At 43.5% G+C, this 20,794-nt stretch overlaps 1 protein-coding gene across 1 annotated transcript in view; it reads left to right on the forward strand.

Moving 5' to 3' along the window:
- Window positions 1-19,816, forward strand: part of ZNF541 (zinc finger protein 541) — a 56,106-nt gene extending 36,290 nt beyond the window's left edge. The window contains exons 12-16 of the mRNA XM_084612089.1: window positions 779-854; window positions 1,408-1,496; window positions 10,508-10,591; window positions 17,598-17,779; window positions 18,838-19,816. Of these exons, the coding sequence (XP_084468215.1) occupies window positions 779-854; window positions 1,408-1,496; window positions 10,508-10,591; window positions 17,598-17,779; window positions 18,838-18,940 (534 nt within the window). The 3' untranslated portion in view covers window positions 18,941-19,816. The remainder of the gene's footprint in view (window positions 1-778; window positions 855-1,407; window positions 1,497-10,507; window positions 10,592-17,597; window positions 17,780-18,837) is intronic.
- Window positions 19,817-20,794: the final 978 nt, after the last annotated feature.

Genomic DNA, 20,794 nt, shown 5'->3' on the forward strand with positions numbered 1-20,794 from the left:
CTCTTGTGATAACCAACATACTAGGATCTCGTCCTGCTGCCATTGAAGTCAATGGCAAACCTCTCCAAAGTCTACTGGTTTAGGGCTCAGTCATCTCTGAGCCAGTGCTGAGCCTAGTGCAAAGACTGAGAAGGAAGGCAGTGCATCCTGCAGGGGCTTACTGGTTCACCTAACGCACAGGTTAGAGCAGCCTTGGGGTTTGCACTCATTTGTGGCCCAGGTACAGTGGCTCTTATGGGAATACTCTGGCCACACCCTCCTTCCTGCAGTGTGACCCAGATGCCCCATGATACTTCTATGCCAGGGATTCCTGCGGGGGAGTAGTCTGTCTTAGTGCCAGGCAGAGAAGACTTATAAGCCTGGGGTGTCCCTGGCTGGGGGTGGTCTTATGGTTGCAGTGTAACTGCTATGCGCTGGCATAAGTGGCACAAAATGACTGAACCACAGGACAAATAACCCCCCTAATGTGGCAGGACACTGCTACTTTTCTGCACAAGATGTTTGCACAAGATGTATTTTTTCTTAAAACACTTGAGGCATGATCTAAAGCCATTGAAATCAGGGGAAAGTCTCCCATGGACTTCAGTGGGCTTTGCATCAGACCCCTAGAGAGCATTATATTACATTAGCATTGCCAACAGGAGCAAATTCTTCTCTCAGTGATGCTGGCATGAATCACTAAAGTCAGTGGATTTACATCAGCATAGCTGAGAGCAGAGTTTACCTCCCTGCTTCTCTTTTGAGGGCTCTGATTACTTTCTGGATTAAATTGTTGCAGGAGGCCCTAGAGATGCTGCTGTTTAGAGGACCTCAGAAAGCTCCATCCCACCCTCTTGCTGACTATCGTTATGCAGGTAAATTGAAAACAAAACCTGTAGTTCGGGACTAGTGAACTGGGATGCTAATAGACATGCAATAATTGGGTAACTCTGTGATTTGCCTTTAATTTTCTTCTTTTAAAAACACAGGCACTTTAAAAAATATAAACAGAAGATTCTTGCCCTGCGGTGTGATCACCTCGTCAATTTTAATATTGTTTACACTGTTTTCTTATGTTCAGCTCCCTGGTTCCCTTGTGACAGCGTGACTCTTTACCATGCACTGCCCTGCAGTGACACCCAATGGGAGAAGTATGCTGAAACATGGCAATGACAGATGCTAGCTATTGTGTGGTATTCTTTTCCATGGTGCATATGTTTTATAGTATGTGGTATTTCCTGTGCCAGTAGTAATTTGAGTTTTTCAGACTTTTCTAACATATTACTGATTACTGTTTTTAATAGATTTGAATTGTTTCCCTGAGAGAGAAAAATGTGTACATGAATAATCAAGTGTTTTAATTTTGTAAGTGTGATGGTCCATTAAGCATGCTATGTGATCTAATAATTTGCATCTTATTACCATTAGGTTCAGATGTTTGGACGCCTGTTGAGAAGCAGTTGTTTAAAAAGGCTTTTTGCCTACATAAGAAGGATTTTTACCTGATACAGAAGAAGGTAAGTCCTTTAGGCAGAGGGTTTTTTCAGATTGCTAAAGCTCCTTCGAGAATTAATTAAAGGAGTTATTTGTAGACTCTTTCTCAAGGTTAAAATGTTTTTGAAGTGTTTTTGATGTTTCTCAAAAAGAATCAGAAGCAAATGGGAAAAAAAGAGTTATAGATGGAATTTGTTTGTCTGAGGGAGTTCAAAGATAGTAGGCTAAGGGATTGTCTAGACAGGTAATTTAAACTGGATTAAGTCAAATTAATCTGGTTTGAAAATCCTTGTGTACACACAACGTATCACACTGACACGTTTATCATGAACTCTGAAGTCCTTTTTCAAAGTGAAATAACTTTGCTGCAATTCGAATTCCTCTGATATATTGACTGCTTTAGGAGTCTTCCAACATATATCCCACACAAGCGGCCATTATTGACCTATCTGTTTACCTGTGTGCTCTCCCGAGCTCTGGGGTCAGTTTGGTCAGATGTTCCCTCCCGTTTATAAACTGGAAAGGTGCCAGATTTTGTCCTTTTGCGCCTGGATTTGAGTATATCACAGTAGCTGCTCCAGAACCTTTACAACATGACTCGAGCAGTTGCTTCAAGCTGAACTGAGACCCCACTTCTTCGCCCTCTGAGGAGAAGCATCAATGCAGGAAGCTCATATGGCCAGCCACCAGAATAAAGATCTTGTTGACATTGTTAGGCAGATGTCCTCGAGGGGCCATGACCATGATGTCAAAAAGTACCAGATAAAGAGCAAACTGGTCAGGAGGACCTATGCTAAAATGAGAGTTGACAGGAAGATATCTGTTGTATGCAGTGTTGTAGCCATGTTAATCCCAGGATATTAGAAAGATAAGGTGAGTGAGGTAATATGTTTTATTGAACAACTTCTGTTGGTGAGAGAGACAAGCTTAGAAGAGCTTTGTGTCAGCTCGAAAGCTTGTCTCTCTCACCAACAAAAGTTGGTCCAATAAAGGAAAAAGTCTGGCAGGGGACATGTAACTTGTCCAGTTTTTGAGGAGCTGGACAGGATTTTACATAACTACATGACCACCCAACCCATGCAGTCTGTGGATCCTGCTGCCTGCTTTCTCCCTCCCACCCCTCTCCGAGGATAACTGGCAAGATCAACAGGAGTCATCAGAAGATGAGCATGAGAAGGCCAGTGAAGAGATCTCCCTGGAAAGCCAGGGTCCCTTCAAGATTCACACCCTGATGCCAGCCAGATAGAAAGCAAGCCTGAATCATGCCTTGCTGCAACCAACCATACTTCCGAGACAGCAACCCAGACCAGGACCGAGGAGGCTGATCCTATGGAGGGAACCTTGCATGTATGGTTTTTTAAAATTATTAATAATTTAATATAGAAGTTTTAATGTATTATTGTTAAGCTACACTGCTGTGCCAGCTTCTGTTCTGGGTGCCTCATGGCTGCAGCCATTGTAGGTGGATGTGAGTCCCAGATCCTTGCCTCCCTCCGTCGGCCCATGCTATCTGTTCTCCCCTCCCCCATATGCCTTACCAAAATGGCGGTGACTCCGGCTGGGCAGTTGATCTCTTATCTCATGCTGAAACCCCAACTACCAACTATTTTCAGGCCCATGCCGTGGAAGGCACGTGCCCATCCCTCAGTTGTCCATACCAGCAAGCCCCCCCAACCCCAATCTCCAGCTCAAAATGGTGGTTGACAGCATGGTGCAGCTTCAGCCTCCACGCCACCCACCTCATGGCAGATTCAAATAATAAAAAACATTCTTTTGTCCAAATTGCAAAAGTTTATTGAGACAGTGATTACAGGAAAAGCAGTATGGTTAGCATTCTCACTTTGTATGAGGTAGAGATGCACATTGCATGCCCATAAAGCTACAAAGAGTACAATTCCCTGCTGAGGTATAAATGCCTTGTAACACACATTCTTACAGTAAAAAAGCTTTGCTATGAGGATAGCAAAACTCTTAACAGCTTTTCACAGGCTTACATAGAGCTAGACTGGTAAAAGCAAATGCTTCAGGCAATCATTGTAGAACCCTATCAAGTTTTCTCTGCACTTTCACCATGTCTCCCCATACAGGGGAGATAAAGCAAAATGTAAGACTGAGAAATTGCTCAGTTGTTGTTTGTAGATTATGAGAAAAAGCTGCATGGTTATTCCTGGTATAGTTTGCGATTCCCTTTTGCTCCTGCAGCACTTCTGGGTGGGGACCATCTTGGTGAATAACTTGACTGTGCATCTCACTGGTGTGCCCTTTATCTTTTTGAGTAAGTCCATTCTCTACCTCCTAGTCACCTGCCTCGGGTCATCCAGAGGTGGGACAGCCTAAAGTGGAGGTAGAGGATATTACTATCCAGTTCACCCCCAGATTCGACCCACTCTCCCTTATAACACCAAATAAGCAACACCAAGGCACAGCAGAACTCCAAAGCCAGACTGGGAACATCATTCCTAACCTCAGCTCCCTCTCTCCTCCTGGCCAGCCTCCAAGGCACAGTCAAACAGCATATATTGCACAGACAAAAATTGCATGTAGGAATCATATCAGGAGGGCCAAATCACACCTGGAGCTGCAGCTAGCAAGAGATGTCAAGAGTAACAAGAAGGGTTTCTTCAGGTATGTTGGCAACAAGAAGAAAGCCAAGGAAAGTGTGGGCCCCTTACTGAATGAGGGAGGCAACCTAGTGACAGAGGATGTGGAAAAAGCTAATGTACTCAATGCTTTTTTTGCCTCTGTTTTCACTAACAAGGTCAGCTCCCAGACTGCTGCGCTGGGCATCACAAAATGGGGAAGAGATGGCCAGCCCTCTGTGGAGATAGAGGTGGTTAGGGACTATTTAGAAAAGCTGGATGTGCACAAGTCCATGGGGCCAGACGAGTTGCATCCGAGAGTGCTGAAGGAATTGGCGGCTGTGATTGCAGAGCCATTGGCCATTATCTTTGAAAACTCGTGGCGAACCAGGGAAGTCCCGGATGACTGGAAAAAGGCTAATGTAGTGCCAATCTTTAAAAAAGGGAAGAAGGAGGATCCTGGGAACTACAGGCCAGTCAGCCTCACCTCTGTCCCTGGAAAAATCATGGAGCAGGTCCTCAAAGAATCAATCCTGATGCACTTGCATTAGAGGAAAGTGATCAGGAACAGCCAGCATGGATTCACCAAGGGAAGGTCATGCCTGACTAATCTAATCGCCTTTTATGATGAGATTACTGGTTCTGTGGATGAAGGGAAAGCAGTGGATGTATTGTTTCTTGACTTTAGCAAAGCTTTTGACACGGTCTCCCACAGTATTCTTGTCAGCAAGTTAAGGAAGTATGGGCTGGATGAATGGACTATAAGGTGGGTAGAAAGCTGGCTAGATCGTCGGGCTCAACGGGTAGTGATCAATGGCTCCATGTCTAGTTGGCAGCCGGTATCAAGTGGAGTGCCCCAGGGGTCAGTCCTGGGGCCGGTTTTGTTCAATATCTTCATAAATGATCTGGAGGATGGTGTGGATTGCACTCTCAGCAAATTTGCGGATGATACTAAACTGGGAGGAGTGGTAGATACGCTGGAGGGGAGGGATAGGATACAGAAGGACCTAGACAAATTGGAGGATTGGGCCAAGAGAAATCTGATGAGGTTCAATAAGGATAAGTGCAGGGTCCTGCACTTAGGATGGAAGAATCCAATGCACAGCTACAGACTAGGGACAGAATGGCTAGGCAGCAGTTCTGCGGAAAAGGACCTAGGGGTGACAGTGGACGAGAAGCTGGATATGAGTCAGCAGTGTGCCCTTGTTGCCAAGAAGGCCAATGGCATTTTGGGATGTATAAGTAGGGGCATAGCGAGCAGATCGAGGGACGTGATCGTTCCCCTCTATTCGACATTGGTGAGGCCTCATCTGGAGTACTGTGTCCAGTTTTGGGCCCCACACTACAAGAAGGATGTGGATAAATTGGAGAGAGTCCAGCGAAGGGCAACAAAAATGATTAGGGGTCTAGAACACATGACTTATGAGGAGAGGCTGAGGGAGCTGGGATTGTTTAGCCTGCAGAAGAGAAGAATGAGGGGGGATTTGATAGCTGCTTTCAACTACCTGAAAGGGGGTTCCAAAGAGGATGGCTCTAGACTGTTCTCAATGGTAGCAGATGACAGAACGAGGAGTAATGGTCTCAAGTTGCAGTGGGGGAGGTTTAGATTGGATATTAGGAAAAACTTTTTCACTAAGAGGGTGGTGAAACACTGGAATGCGTTACCTAGGGAGGTGGTAGAATCTCCTTCCTTAGAGGTTTTTAAGGTCAGGCTTGACAAAGCCCTGGCTGGGATGATTTAACTGGGAATTGGTCCTGCTTTGAGCAGGGGGTTGGACTAGATGACCTTCTGGGGTCCCTTCCAACCCTGATATTCTATGATTCTATGATTCCATTACATACACCACTTACCATGGCCCAGGTTCTCCTGAGACTGGGAAGAATCTCAGAAAGGGAAAGCCAGAGATGCATACAAGAAAAATGCTATCTCAGCCTCACTAGAATATGAACAGTAATTGCTTGTGAATTTTTGAACTCCCACAATCATGGCATATACACTGGCTAGACCCTCAAGGAGAAGGGCTTTTACCAACAGCTGAGCAGTTGGCTAACCTGTGGAAGAGAAAACGGAAAACTCACGATGAAATATGCGCACACATCATTTAAAATAGTGGAGAGGTGGAGGCAGCATTTGAGGATGGAGAGAGAATCAGACAAGCTGCTCGACAGGGAGATTGTTGCAGTGGCCAAAGGCAGCATGATGGTTGCCAAAGGCAGCATGGCAGTTGCCAGGGATCTCATTGGCATGGACAAAACCAGTATGGAAAAAGACAGGGAGATGGAGAAGCAACTCCTGGAGGCAACACAAAGCCAAAATGCCCTGCTGCAGCGCATGTCACTATTAGGGCAGCTGGCAGTGCAGTATTGTAAACCAACACACAGGCATATTATGGAGCCCTTGGACAATACAGGCTGCTGGGAACCACATTAACTCCTCCCTGCTGTAAACCCTCAGCAGGGCTCCAATAGGCCATTCTCTTCACAGACTCAAGCTTCGGGAACTGAGAACAGTGCCAGCTGGAACACCAGCCCTTTTGAGCTCTCTATCACTCCTGGTAACTTCAAGCCTTGCCACTCAACATCAGAAGACCTAGGAACAAGAAGAAGAGGCAGAGCCAGGGCAAATACTTGCCTTTGACTTTAAACCCCTACACTGCTTGTGTTGTGTCTTGCCCTGTGCTGTTTTGTTTCGCTGCTATTTAAAAGGGCACTTTGTAGTTTGGTAATAGAATGTTTTTAATATATTGTTTCATAATTAAAAACATTTTTCATTACCATTTCACTTCAAGATGTATTTTCTGTTTATTACATGGTAGATGGTACATGGAAATAATAAAAACCTTGAAAACTTCATTCATAAGGAGTTGACAGCTCATTTCACATAGAAAATCATTATTTGCACTTATTCTTGGGTTTTTACTACATATGTAGGCAAAGAGACCCGTTTAAATAGGGATTGCCACAGGGTTGCGCTTCCACCGCTCATAAACAACACTGCACACACAAAAAACTCCCAACACTTTCCAGCCCCCCGTGCATTAACAGCTGGATGTACAGCTGCACAGTTTCAGGCCTGAGACTTAAAAGAAGAACAAAGGGCATCCCAGACAATATTGCCATGGCTATTTGTGTTTTCTAGTGGATACCTCACTGGCTACTCAAAGTGCTGAGTAAGTCTTTGCACCTAAACCTCCCACCCATCACTAAAGCTTTCTCCCTTACTCTCACAAGTATAGTGCAAAATACAGCTTGCTGCTGTAATCTTTAGGATGCTTTTTCTGTTGCTTCCAACCTGTTTAACAAACAGCTCCATCTCCCTTTCAGATGGCCGATTGCATACTCCACTGTCTTTCTGCAACTACTGTGGTGGTAGTTAAATAGTTCCTTCCTTCTGTTCAAGCAGCCTGTGAATGGCTTCATTAACCAGAGAAACAGAGGATTAGTTGAATCTCCCAAGATATCTGGAGTAACATCCACACCATTAATGTCCATAGTGTTTCCGTGGGCAAACAGTCCTTTTTCCATTGAGTTAAATAGAGCTGAGTTCTGAAAGAACCTGGCATTGTGGGCCCTTCCAAACCACCTGGCATTTATGTTTGTAAATCTGCCACAGTGGTTAACAAACCCTTGGAGTGTCATGGAGAAATACCCCTTTCTGTTAGTCAGCACCAGGCCCTGGTGTGAGCGGCAAACAATAGGCACACAGGTCCCATCAATTGCCCCACTACAGTTTGGGAATCCCATATGTACAAAGCCATTGATAACCTCCTGAGCATTACCAAGTTTTGTAACCCATTGCAGTAGTACCTCTTCCATGGCATCACACACCTCCATGATAATGAGCCTGATGGTGGATCTCTCCACACTGAATTGATTAGCTACATACCAGTAGCATTCAGGGTGGCCAGCTGCCAGATGGCCTTGGCGACCTGCTTGTCTGCAAGTATGGGGCATCACATGTTGGTACACTGCCGCTGCAGCTCTATCGTTAGTTCAGCACATATCTCCAAAAAGGCTGTCTTCCCCAACCTGAAATTCTCTCGTCACTGCTGGTCATCCCAGGTGTGCAGAACAATCCTTTCCCACCAATCTGTGCTTGTCTCCTGAGCCCAGAAACGGCGCTAGATGCTGTGAAACTGCACCAAGAACCAGTCCTGTTCTGTCACTTGCCAGGTGTCTTCCTTTTCTTTCTCATCCATGTCCCAGTTCCACCACCACTGAAGACCCTCCTGCTGCTCGAGAAGCTGCTGCAGCTGCCACATCATCAGCTCAGTGTTGAGGCAAGCAAAGTCCAAAGCCAGTTCATCCATTTTTGTGTGCTGAGCACACAAGCAGCCTCTGCCTATTCGAGGTTGCCAGAATAGCAGCACGGAGCATTGATGGGTCCATTCTGGCTAACAGTAATTCAGAACTGATGCTAGTCCACACACAAAGGAAGCACAGGGCGGAGACAGATGAATCATGGGATTTTGTAAAAATTTCAACTCACCTGGTTTCCACTATGCATCCCACAATGCACAGTGAGAAAAATCCCAGAATGCACACTGCTCAACAGCAAAACAAAGGAACATGGGATACCTTCCAAGAATGCCACAACCTCAGTTTGCAGCAAACCACTGTGGTGTTTGCAGTGATTTGCTTTGAAAGAGGGCACCCTTCTCCCATGTGCATGCTGTTACTGTGACTTGCATACTGCATGTTACTTGATGCACAGGGATCTGTCCTGGGTCTGGTTCTGTTCAGTATTTTCATAAATGATTTGGATAATGGCATAGGGAGTACACTTACAAAATTTGCGGATGATTCCAAGCCGGGAGGGGTTGCAAGCCCTTTGGAGGACAGGATTAGAATTCAAAATGATCTTGACAAACTGGAGAAATGGTCTGAAATAAATAGGATGAAATTCATTAAAGAGAAATGCAAAGTACTACAGTTAGGAAGGATTAATCAATTGCACAGATACAAAACAGGAAATGTCTGCCTAGGAAGGAGTACTGCAGAAAAGTATCTGCGGGTTATAGTGGATCACAAACTAAATAGAGTCAACAATGTAATACTGTTGCAAAAAAAGCAAACTGCATTCTGGAATATATTAGCAGGAGTGTTGTAAACAAGACTTGAGAAGTAATTCTTCCGCTCCACTCCACACTGATAAGGCCTCAACTGGAGTACTCTGTCCAGTTCTGGGCAGCACATTTCAGGAATGATGTGGACAAAGTAGAGAAAGTCCAAAGGAGAGCAACAAAAATTATTAAAGGTTTAGAAAACATGACCTACAAGGAAAGATTGAAAAAACTGGGTTTGTTTAGTCTGCAGAAGAGAAGACTGTGTGGGACATGATAACTATCTTAAAGTAGTAAAGAGGTGGATGATCAATTGTTCTCCTTATCCACTGAGGACATGCTAAGATATAATGGGCTTAAATTGCAGCAAAGGAGATTTAGGTTAGCCATTAGGAAAAAATTCCTACTGTTAGGGTAGTTAAGCACTGGAACAAATTACCTGGAGAGGTTGTGGAATCTCTGTCATTTGACATTTTTAAGAACAGGTTAGACAAAAATCAGTCAGGGATGATGCAGATAATACTTACTCCTGCCTCAGTGCATTGGACTGGACTAGACGACCTAGTGAGGTCCCTTCCCATCCTACATTTCTGTGATTTGTATGATTTCTATAAAGAGTTTAACTATTGTATTTTTAAAAAGCATTCTTTATCAGGGACAATCAAATGTTGTGCTTAACCAATTTACAGTGTCTCTTATATTTCAAATCCTCTGTGCATTAGAATTCAAACTCTTTCTTTCTTTCTTTCTTTCTTTCTTTCTTTCTTTCTTTCTTTCTTTCTTTCTTTCTTTCTTTCTTTCTAATAAAATTATGCCTATACAAGGTACTAGTTGCTGTAATGCGTAAGTAGCAGTACAAGAAAATTCCAGCAGCATTAAAATAATCATTCAAACAGGAACTTAGCCAGCCACTTACCAAATATCCATTCCATCTATTCATCATTCTGGGAAGCTTACTCTAAGCCTTCTCAAAAACCCCTATCAAACACCTTTTTCAGCCTGCCAGGGAAGTCACCAGATTTGGGCTATATCAACCCAGGTGGGAAACTGCTCCCAGAGCCCTTCCAGGGGAATGCCTTGTCAGCAGCCTCCTGTTTTTTATAATGAGAGGAATCCCGCTCAAGCACCACTGCTTATCGCAGCTGTAGCAGTGTGGTATTGTATGAAAGGCTCTCAAAGCACTTTACAAACATACATTAATTAAACCTCTCAGATTGGCTCCCAGTCTTGGGATGAGCCTATATCACAAATACATATTTCTAGGTACTTACATGGCCCTTAGCATTGTGATTTCTGAACACCCATTATGGTGGGAATGAAAAAAATCCCCCACAGATGCAGTTTTTGTATTGTGTTTTGCAGAAATAACTATATTCTGTTTTTTCCTAATAGATTCAGACTAAGAATGTGTCCCAGTGTGTTGAATATTACTATATCTGGAAAAAAATAATAAAATTTGACTTCAGTCGACCAAAAGTAAGTGATAGAAAAAAGGGTTCAAGGATTCAGGAGAAGGATGAGGTAGAAGAGACAGCAGAAAAGGTAGAAAAAGACTGCTTGGGGAATCTGTCTGAGATTCAGCTCTTTAATTTAAAGATCTTCCATTGCCTTAGGAGATGTGGAGTTCATGTGTGTAGCAAGCTCCCTCCAGGAAACACCTTCCTATTTAATATTCTGTTGCTACCCTTTAACTTGCAGAGACCTACAGAATAATATTGCAAAAAATCTCAAACAAACCCTGTTCAATAGTTAGCATGTTATACTATGCCTAACATTTCCCATTACTCTCGCAGGGAAAAAGAAAAGGAGTACTTGTGGCACCTTAGAGACTAACCAATTTATTTGAGCACAAGCTTTCGTGAGCTACAGCTCACTTCATCGGATACATATTGTGGAAAGTACAGAAGATCTTTTTGTACACACAAACCATGAAAAAATGGGTGTTTACCACTACAAAAGGTTTTCTTTCCCCCAACACCCCACTCTCCTGCTGGTAATAGCTTGTCTAAAGTGATCACTCTCCTTACAATGTGTATGATAATCAAGTTGGGCCATTTCCAGCACAAATCCAGGTTTTCTCCCCACCCCCCCTCACAAACCCACTCTCCTGTTGGTAATAGCTTATCTAAAATGATCACTCTCCTTACAATGTGTATGATAATCAAGTTGGGCCATTTCCAGCACAAATTCAGGGTTTAACAAGAACGTCTGAGGAGGGGGCGGGGGGTAGGAAAAAACAAGGGGAAATAGGTTACCTTTCATAATGACTTAGCCACTCCCAGTCTCTATTCAAGCTTAAGTTAATTGTATCCAATTTGCAAGTGAATTCCAATTCAACAGTCTCTCGCTGGAGTCTGGTTTTGAAGTTTTTCTGTTGTAATATCGCAACTTTCATGTCTGTAATTGCGTGACCAGAGAGATTGAAGTGTTCTCTGACTGGTTTATGAATGTTATAATTCTTGACATATGATTTGTGTCCATTTATTCTTTTAAGTAGAGACTGTCCAGTTTGACCAATGTACATGGCAGAGGGGCATTGCTGGCACATGATGGCATATATCACATTGGTGGATGTGCAGGTGAACGAGCCTCTGATAGCGTGGCTGATGTTATTAGGCCCTGTGATGGTGTCCCCTGAATAGATATGTGGGCACAGTTGGCAACGGGCTTTGTTGCAAGGATAGGTTCCTGGGTTAGTGGTTCTGTTGTGTGGTATGTGGTTGCTGGTGAGTATTTGCTTCAGGTTGGGGGGCTGTCTGTAGGCAAGGACTGGCCTGTCTCCCAAGATTTGTGAGAGTGTTGGGTCATCCTTCAGGATAGGTTGTAGATCCTTAATAATGCGTTGGAGGGGTTTTAGTTGGGGGCTGAAGGTGACGGCTAGTGGCGTTCTGTTATTTTCTTTGTTAGGCCTGTCCTGTAGTAGGTGACTTCTGGGAACTCTTCTGGCTCTATCAATCTGTTTCTTCACTTCTGCAGGTGGGTATTGTAATTGTAAGAATGCTTGATAGAGATCTTGTAGGTGTTTGTCTCTGTCTGAGGGGTTGGAGCAAATGCGGTTGTATTGCAGAGCTTGGCTGTAGACAATGGATTGTGTGGTGTGGTCAGGGTGAAAGCTGGAGGCATGTAGGTAGGAATAGCAGTCAGTAGGTTTCCGGTATAGGGTGGTGTTTATGTGACCATCGTTTATTAGCACTGTAGTCTCCAGGAAGTGGATCTCTTGTGTGGACTGGTCCAGGCTGAGGTTGATGGTGGGGTGGAAATTGTTGAAATCATGGTGGAATTCCTCAAGGGCTTCTTTTCCATGGGTCCAGATGATGAAGATGTCATCAATGTAGCACAAGTAGAGTAGGGACGTTAGGGGACGAGAGCTTAGGAAGCGTTGTTCTAAGTCAGCCATAAAAATATTGGCATACTGTGGGGCCATGCGGGTACCCATAACAGTGCTGCTGATTTGAAGGTATACATTGTCCCCAAATGTAAAATAGTTATGGGTAAGGGCAAAGTCACAAAGTTCAGCCACCAGGTTAGCCGTGACATTATCGGGGATAGTGTTCTTGACGGTTTGTAGTCCATCTTTGTGTGGAATGTTGGTGTAGAGGGCTTCTACATCCATAGTGGCTAGGATGGTGTTATCGGGAAGATCACTGATGGATTGTAGTTTCCCCAGGAAGTCAGTGGTGTCTCGAAGGTAGCTGGGAGTGCTGGGAGTGTAGGGCCTGAGGAGGGAGTCTACATAGCCAGACAATCCTGCTGTCAGGGTGCCAATGCCTGAGATGATGGGGTGCCCAGGATTTCCAGGTTTATGGATCTTGGGTAGTAGATAGAATATCCCAGGTCGGGGTTCCAGGGGTGTGTGTGTGCGGATTTGTTCTTGTGCTTTTTCAGGGAGTTTCTTGAGCAAATGCTGTAGTTTCTTTTGGTAACTCTCAGTGGGATCAGAGGGTAATGGCTTGTAGAAAGTGGTGTTGGAGAGCTGCAGAGCAGCCTCTTGTTCATATTCCGACCTATTCATGATGACAACAGCACCTCCTTTGTCAGCCTTTTTGATTATGATGTCAGAGTTGTTTCTGAGGCTGTGGATGGCATTGTGTTCTGCACAGCTGAGGTGGTGGGGCAAGTGATGCTGCTTTTCCACAATTTCAGCCCGTGCACATTGGCGGAAGCACTCTATGTAGAAGTCCAGTCTGCTGTCTCAACCTTCAGGAGGAGTCCACCTAGAATCCTTCTTTTTGTAGTGTTGGTAGGGAGGTCTCTGTGGATTAGTATGTTGTTCAGAGGTGTGTTGGAAATATTCCTTGAGTCGGAGACGTCGAAAATAGGATTCTAGGTCACCACAGAACTGTATCCCCTTGTTTTTTCCTACCCCCCCCAAGACGTTCTTGTTAAACCCCGCATTTGTGCTGGAAATGGCCCACCTTGATTATCATACACATTGTAAGGAGAGTGATCACTTTAGATAAGCTATTACCAGCAGGAGAGTGGGGTGTGGGGGGAAAGAAAACCTTTTGTAGTGGTAAACACCCATTTTTTCATGGTTTGTGTGTATAAAAAGATCTTCTGTACTTTCCACAGTATGCATCCGATGAAGTGAGCTGTAGCTCACGAAAGCTTATGCTCAGATAAATTGGTTAGTCTCTAAGGTGCTACAAGTCCTCCTTTTCTTTTTGCGAATACAGACTAACACGGCTGCTACTCTGAAATCTTGCAGGGAAGTTATGTAACAATAACAGTTGAGCAGGGGGTTGGACTAGATGACCTCCCGAGGTCCCTTCCAACCCTGATATTCTATGATTCTATGACTATTTGCTCTTGACATTATGACACCATTGCTAATTAAAACAAGAAAATTAAGAAAACTCTTAGCTCCTAATTAACCATCTAAAATAATCCCTAGCTCCTTGTTAGTAATGCTGTCAGCATTAAACTTGTCATTGCAGATGTGGCAGTGTCATCTTTGACATGCCAGTATTCTGCAAAAAAAACCCGCCACATACATGACACAGAGCACAGGCGCCGCTGAACTGTTTCATGGCAGCAAGTGGGGAATAAGACTGAGCAGAAAGATTTTTGCTGAGGTCCACAGATCCATTACAATGAGCACTTCAGCCTGCTTGCAGCTGGGTGGCAGAACCAAGCCTGCCACTCCTTGGCAGCAGGGGAATGGCTCATCTCCTCAAGTTCTCTCCAGTTCTTTCTGTCCTCCTCCAATGGCATGTAGCTCCCCTCTCCTCCCTGCTGCAGCATTGCTGAGGGAAATTCCAAACTTCAGTTCAAATTTTTAAGACCAACAATAGGGCTTAATAATGTGTCTGTGTAATTCCCAGCCATGCCCCAGGGCTGTATTGGATTTTGGGGAGAAACTGTCTGTCTCAGCTCCACTTCCCCTACTGGGGCGTTGGTTCCCTGGAGGCTTCAGGGAGGGAATTAGGCCAAGAAAAGCCAGAGGAAGGGTCCATGTCTCTTGCTTCTCCACTTATCGAGCATCTCTCTGGAGAGCTTGTGCGGCTCTGTGGGCAGAGAGCAGGTTGACTCACAGCTCAGGCCAGGCAGGATTCCCTCAATCCCTCGCCCCGCAGGAGAAAGGAAGAAGGCAGGATTAGAAAAGAATTGGGTCCCTGGCAGGCAGCCCTCCCTCCCCCATCTCTACGATAGAAGCCAAGCTAAAAGGGCAGCGTGCCAAGTGAAGATCCCCTCTGAATTCGTATAGCCCGAATCAGCGGCTAAGCTTCCCCATGGGTCACAGATGGAGGGCACCAGACACAGCACAGAAGCTACTAACACCAGAGAGTTCTATATGGGATCTTTGGGCCCAACACCCCCCCCCGCTGCCCTTCTCTTTAATGCTCCCTCCCTCCTGCCCCCAGAGGATCCAGTCTCATATCCAATCTCCTGCTGAGGCCTGCAGGAGAAACACAGATCTGTCTAGCCTGTGTGGATCCCATGCAACAGAGAGGCTGCTGGGGGGTCCATCCTTGAGCTGCAGGCCAGTGCCTTCCTGAGAAACCATGTGGGGAAGGAGAGACAAATAGACTTGGCCTCTTTGAGGACAGAGAAATTGCTAGCCACTGGAAATATTTTCAAAGCAATCTCTGAGCCCAATTTAGCTTCCGCCTCTGAAGCAGGATTCTGGGGACAGATTCTCAAGGGGAAATAAATTAATAATGAAATCTGCAGTTTCCTCTTGTCACCTTCGCGGAGTGCCACAGGACAAATCAATACGGAAATGACCTGGCCGTAGGCGTGGGTTGATCCCGCTAGGCATGGTTTAAAATGAATAGCTGGATGAAGTGATTATTGTGCTCATGGACTCCAAAAGAGAAGTCAACAAATTGAACTTAGTCTACTGACTGTTGGAAAGTCCACAGTTTAACTACCATGTTAAACCAGTGAAACAGCCTTGGGTAGCCCTGCCCCAGGAGGGTTTTCTTGTAGATGCACAAGAGTGCCCAAGCAAAAGGTCAAATCTCTGTAGTATAATGTTCTCAGCATGTTGAAGAAAAGGAAGTTATGTACAAATACCAACATTAAATGCTTCCTTAGGGCATCCACTTTATTCCAATGCTGCAGGGTGATATCACTCAACCTTTGAACCTTGTTTTGTTCCTTATTGCACTACCTAGATGGAAACACCCTTTTGCAGGTGTCATTATTCTTCCTATCCATTCATGTAAGCCTCATGATGGCCACTTTCTCCAATGAGATTGAATTTTTCATTTGAAGTTGGAAGCTTACTCTAACCAGACCTAGTATCGTACCTTTTATTCAGAACAGTAGTTCTCAGAACTGTTAGAACGTTCATTCTCTAAGTAAATTCAAGAAATATGCCACTTTCAGTCAAGCATTAAGAGTCAAATCCTTAGGGACACTGACAGTCTCAGGACAGAGTAATCATATCTCCTGTTTTGAGATCTACTGGACAGCCATTAATTCATCAAGTTCTTCATATTGTTACGAATTATACCTGATAGGACATGCACACAACTGCTGCGAATTACACCTGGTAGGACACGCACACAAATGCTACGAATTACACCTGGTAGGACGTGCACACAAATGCTACGAATTATACCTGATAGGTCACGCACACTTCGAATCTAGGCGGAGGCACATAAACAGAGTCCACAACTGCCGAGTTCCCAAAAAACACCAAGTTTATTACGCTCGAGTGTGGTGCCCCCCTGCTAGCCAGGAGGGGACCCCGAATACAGCTTATACAAAGGTTATATACTTTTTAGCAAAGCATGTTGCCCTCGTGCATCGGAAACCTTAGCCAATAAACAAACCCTTTTCTTATCTACCACCTATCCCTGCTTGGTGCATTCCTCGTGCTAAACTAGTATGTTAATTACACATCATGGTCCTAAAGCCATGCATCAGTAACTTTTATTATCAGGATGGGAGGCCTTACATCAAAGGCCAGGAGATTGGGAGTAGGGAGTTTAGGGACTGACAAAGAACAGATACCGGGAGTCAAGGCTGGCTGGAGAGAAGGAGGAGGATTTTCACAGGAATGCAGTATCTAAGGAACACTCCTCCTGGTGCATGATGTGCTTGTGGTGAGCCCCAAACCAAAATGGAGTCACATGTGCTAACTTTTTCTTAACAATATTGGTCATCCAGTCTTACTCAGTGCCATTTTCTTTCTTTTGTCTTCTCCACACCTCAGTGCCAGGGGATGATGGAGAAGATATTTATATATAATGTACTTTGTAGTAGATGTCCACATTTCAAGAATGATCTTGCTTCCTGTCTTGGAGGCACACTGTTATGAAAATCCATTGTAACAGATCTATGGACCTTAGCATGAAGAAGAATCAGAAAATTTATCCATGGTTACCTGAAAATTTCCTTTTTTCGAATGATAAGGTCTGCAGATCCAGTCACAGAGACAACAGATGGTCCGGAATAGAGATGGAAATGGATGTCCAGTGATTTGGGTTTGTTGTCAATAGGTGAAATTTACTATCCTTTGCAGTAGGAGAAATTGTTGTGCTTTTTCCTCCAAGTATATTTAACACAGTCTGTAATTTAAGAAAGTAGATTTGCATTATCCTGGCTGTGAAAGCTATCTCAACTGGATGTGGGGCTTTTCCCAGCTGCCAGGGACTGACTGGTCTGGTTCTGCCCCCTGCCTCCCCCCAACCTGCAAGCAGGTTGAAGCACCCATTCTAATGGAACCGTTAGAATGAACAGATTATTTAATGAAAGGAAATTTTCAGGTAAGAATGGATACATTTTCCTGTTGACTTCAGTGGGTCTTAAGTGCTTTCCTGAATCAGGATCTGAGAGAGGTTGCACTGTGTCATAGTGTGTGTGTGTGTGTACAGGTGTATAAGCATATGCATGCGGCTTTTAAAAAGTTTAGAATTAATTTTCTTTGACTTCAATTCCTTTTAACTATCCAACCACAACAATACAAACCTTTCTGAGGGGGAAAGAGAGGGAAAGAATGCTATTTTAACAAATATTCCATAATTTGCAGATTGCATGGAGCCCAAAGAAAATGCATGGTTATTTGCCTAGACAAGACTTTAAGATAAAGTCAAAGAATTACAAAAAAGCATCACACAAGACATACAGTCCAGCCTGCAGTCAGAGGGGAACTCCAGACCAGCCTGGGAGCACAGACTATCAGGGTGCATTTCCATGTAAAGAGTGTGAAAGGTATGGCTTTATTATTAATCTTGCATTGTTCAGTGATTTCTACATGTCTGCTTAATTCAGAGTGTATTTATAAACAAAGCCTTCTTAATTAAAGGAGCACCATTTACTTCAAAATCTAATGTCTTTTTTAAAATGAGTTAAATGCATTATGCATTTCTCCCTGAGCCCCCTAGCCAATTTGTGTGATTTTACAACCACGTATAACTTTTTAAAAATAGTTTTTTCTTTCCCCATTTCAGCATGAAAGACTCACACAAATGGGAAATTGGCAAAGATGAAAAAACAAACCTGACTGTGCACAAAGCAAAAAAAATGAGAAAAAATAAGAGGAAAATGTTTTCTTTTTCTAATCTCTTTCATGTTGTGATGTTAGGTGTTATTTCTAACAGTAAAAGGCAAAATGATTTGAGATAAAAATGTGATTTTTTTTTTTTACAAAAGTTGCATTTGTCCCTTTAAATTAATGAACCCTGAAGCTGTAGATTCATATCCCATTTCATCTCTAGGCTAACCCCTACACTTTTAAAGAGAATGTAGGGCATTTAGCTCCATGGCTGCCATTGATATTGTGGGAGAATCATATGACTAAAAGGAAATAGGTTCTTTGGCTGTTGCCAACCCATCCGTGATCATCTCCCTTTCCTTGTAGGTCTAATTCCCTATCTGTTTTCACTACAAAACAAATGCATCTTTTACCGCAATGGAACATTACTTGTAGATCCTGTTCAGGAGATGTGGGGACTTGACTGAAAAGGAAGAGGAAGTATTACAGCTAGGAACTGGGGTGTACTGGCAGAACTGGTTGTGGGAGGAGAATACCAAGCAGTGCTTTAGGTCAGGATTGAGGTGCAATTGCAGAGCTGCCTAGGGATGCTTCCAAAGTACTAACCTTTACCTCACCATATGCTGGTTCCTCACTTCCATGTGCACTGCACACCTAAAAATTAAGGGAGTCTGTTCTGCTCATTACCTGGGGAAAGTTTTTGTGTGCGAGTCCCATTTTATTTAGCCTCATTAAGAAAACTAACAACTGGCCCTTGTTTTCTGTCAACTTGTAGGGTGTTTGACAAGATAAAAAGTCGGAATGCTCATATGAAATGCCACCGTGTGCAGGAGCAGATGGAGCCGCTGATAAATATTAAGTGGCCCATAAAACATTAAAAAATGAGCCAAAGATGAAAGAATCAAACTCAGATGTTGACCTTCTCCAATGGTAACTGGGAAACCGCGCAGGGTTATCAGTGGTGGTAGTCTTGTCTAAGCTTGGAAAATATGTAAATGTTTTTTAGCATCTGATCAGTTGCTGATCAGCTCTGTGCAGGATTAGCTGACGTGACTGTGTGCCCAGCCTGCACTTCAGCTTACACCATTGTTGGCACTGCAGAAAAACACTCACTGTTTTTCCTCGTGCAGAAGCACCTGATGAGAAAGAAACCTCCACTTGAAGGTATTGAAAGGAGAGTTGTAACTGTTTGTATATGGTAGGATGCCAAAGCCTATTTGGATGTTTTTAGCATTTAGCACCAATATAACATTGTTGGCATCAAGTTGAAGTATAAAGAAACATTCAGGCATTAAATGCTCTTTACTTACATTAACACAGCAAAGACGTGTGTGTTCAATTAAGTATGCATGCCTGGCATTAAATTACAATTATGCATGGTTGAAAAAAATATGTAGTTGTTAATGACTGTAAAATAGCTGTTGTACAAATAGGAGAGGCTCTGTACTTCTGCTTCCGTTTAATTAAAAAAAAGCCCTCTTGCTTCCATTTAAAAATAAACGTTGGATGTGGATAGCCCTTGTTTCTTACTATCAGTTTATGGGTTCAGTTGCTGTTGTTAGAAAGGTCAAAATAGGAAAATCAATGAGAAATTGCTGTTGTATTTATATCTTTTTTGCTGAAATGTGATGGTCATGCCCTGCATTTCAGATTGAATATGTAGCCCTGGGATGATCTGTGCATTGTTATTTTGTATGTGCTCTCTGCATAGCTTATTAAATTGGGTTCTTGAGCTCGAGTTGTAAAAGTTGTTATACCGCTTTTAATGGTTATTTCAAAACTAGTTATACCATGTTGGTGAAGCAGAACAGGGCATGCTGCACGGACATGAGACTTAAAAGAATCAGTCTTATTTAACTTAACAAAGAGAATGTTAAGGGATGACTTGATTAAAATCTATGAGTACCTAGGTGGGGAATAAATAATTAATAATGGGCTCTTCAATCTAGCAGAGAAAGGCATAACACGATCCAGAGGCTGCGAGTTAAAGCTAGACAACTCAGACTGGAAATAAGGTGTACATTTTTAACAGTCAGAGTAATTAACCAGTGGAACTGGTTACCAAGGGTCACAGTGGATTCTCCATCACTGACGATTTTAAATCAAGATTGGATGTTTTTCTAAAAGATCTGCTCTGGGAATTATTTTGGGGAAGTTCTATGGCCCGTGTTATGCAGGAGGTCAGACCAGATGATCACGATGGTCCCTTCTGGACTTGGAGTCTGTGAATCTGTGTATCTAAATATATGCTGTGCCAGCTTCATACAGTCATTTGGTAGGTGAAATATACAGGGAAGTGATTATCATTACTATAGCTGCTCGGATCTTAAAGTGCCTTACAGACTTGTAACAGGCTTGGTGAGCTGAGGTTGGGTAAAGGACAAACTAACATGGTTTGGAGTTTAATAAAAAGCCTGGCTTCTCTCAGGCAGAGCGAATGCTAAATTAAAACAAAAGGCCTTCATGCAGCCAATAGCCTCTGTGGGAATAACAAATTTGCAGGTCTTACATTCCCATGGGTAAATTGAACATATTAGTTAATTGGAAACTGCAAGTTATGGAGCAGGGTTTTTCTTAATTGCACAACAGATCCAATCGTAGCAGAATTTTGTTTTTTACTGCAGTTATCTCCATATTGGCTGTGATACCAAGGAATTTTTTAGCAGCTTAGACTATTAAAACTGAAGAAAAGGTCAATACAGCTGACCACTCTGCTCCTTTGGAACACTGGA

Source organism: Lepidochelys olivacea, assembly GCF_965140295.1.
Source record: "Lepidochelys olivacea isolate rLepOli2 genome assembly, chromosome: 23".
In the NCBI taxonomy this organism is placed as follows: Eukaryota; Metazoa; Chordata; order Testudines; family Cheloniidae; genus Lepidochelys; species Lepidochelys olivacea.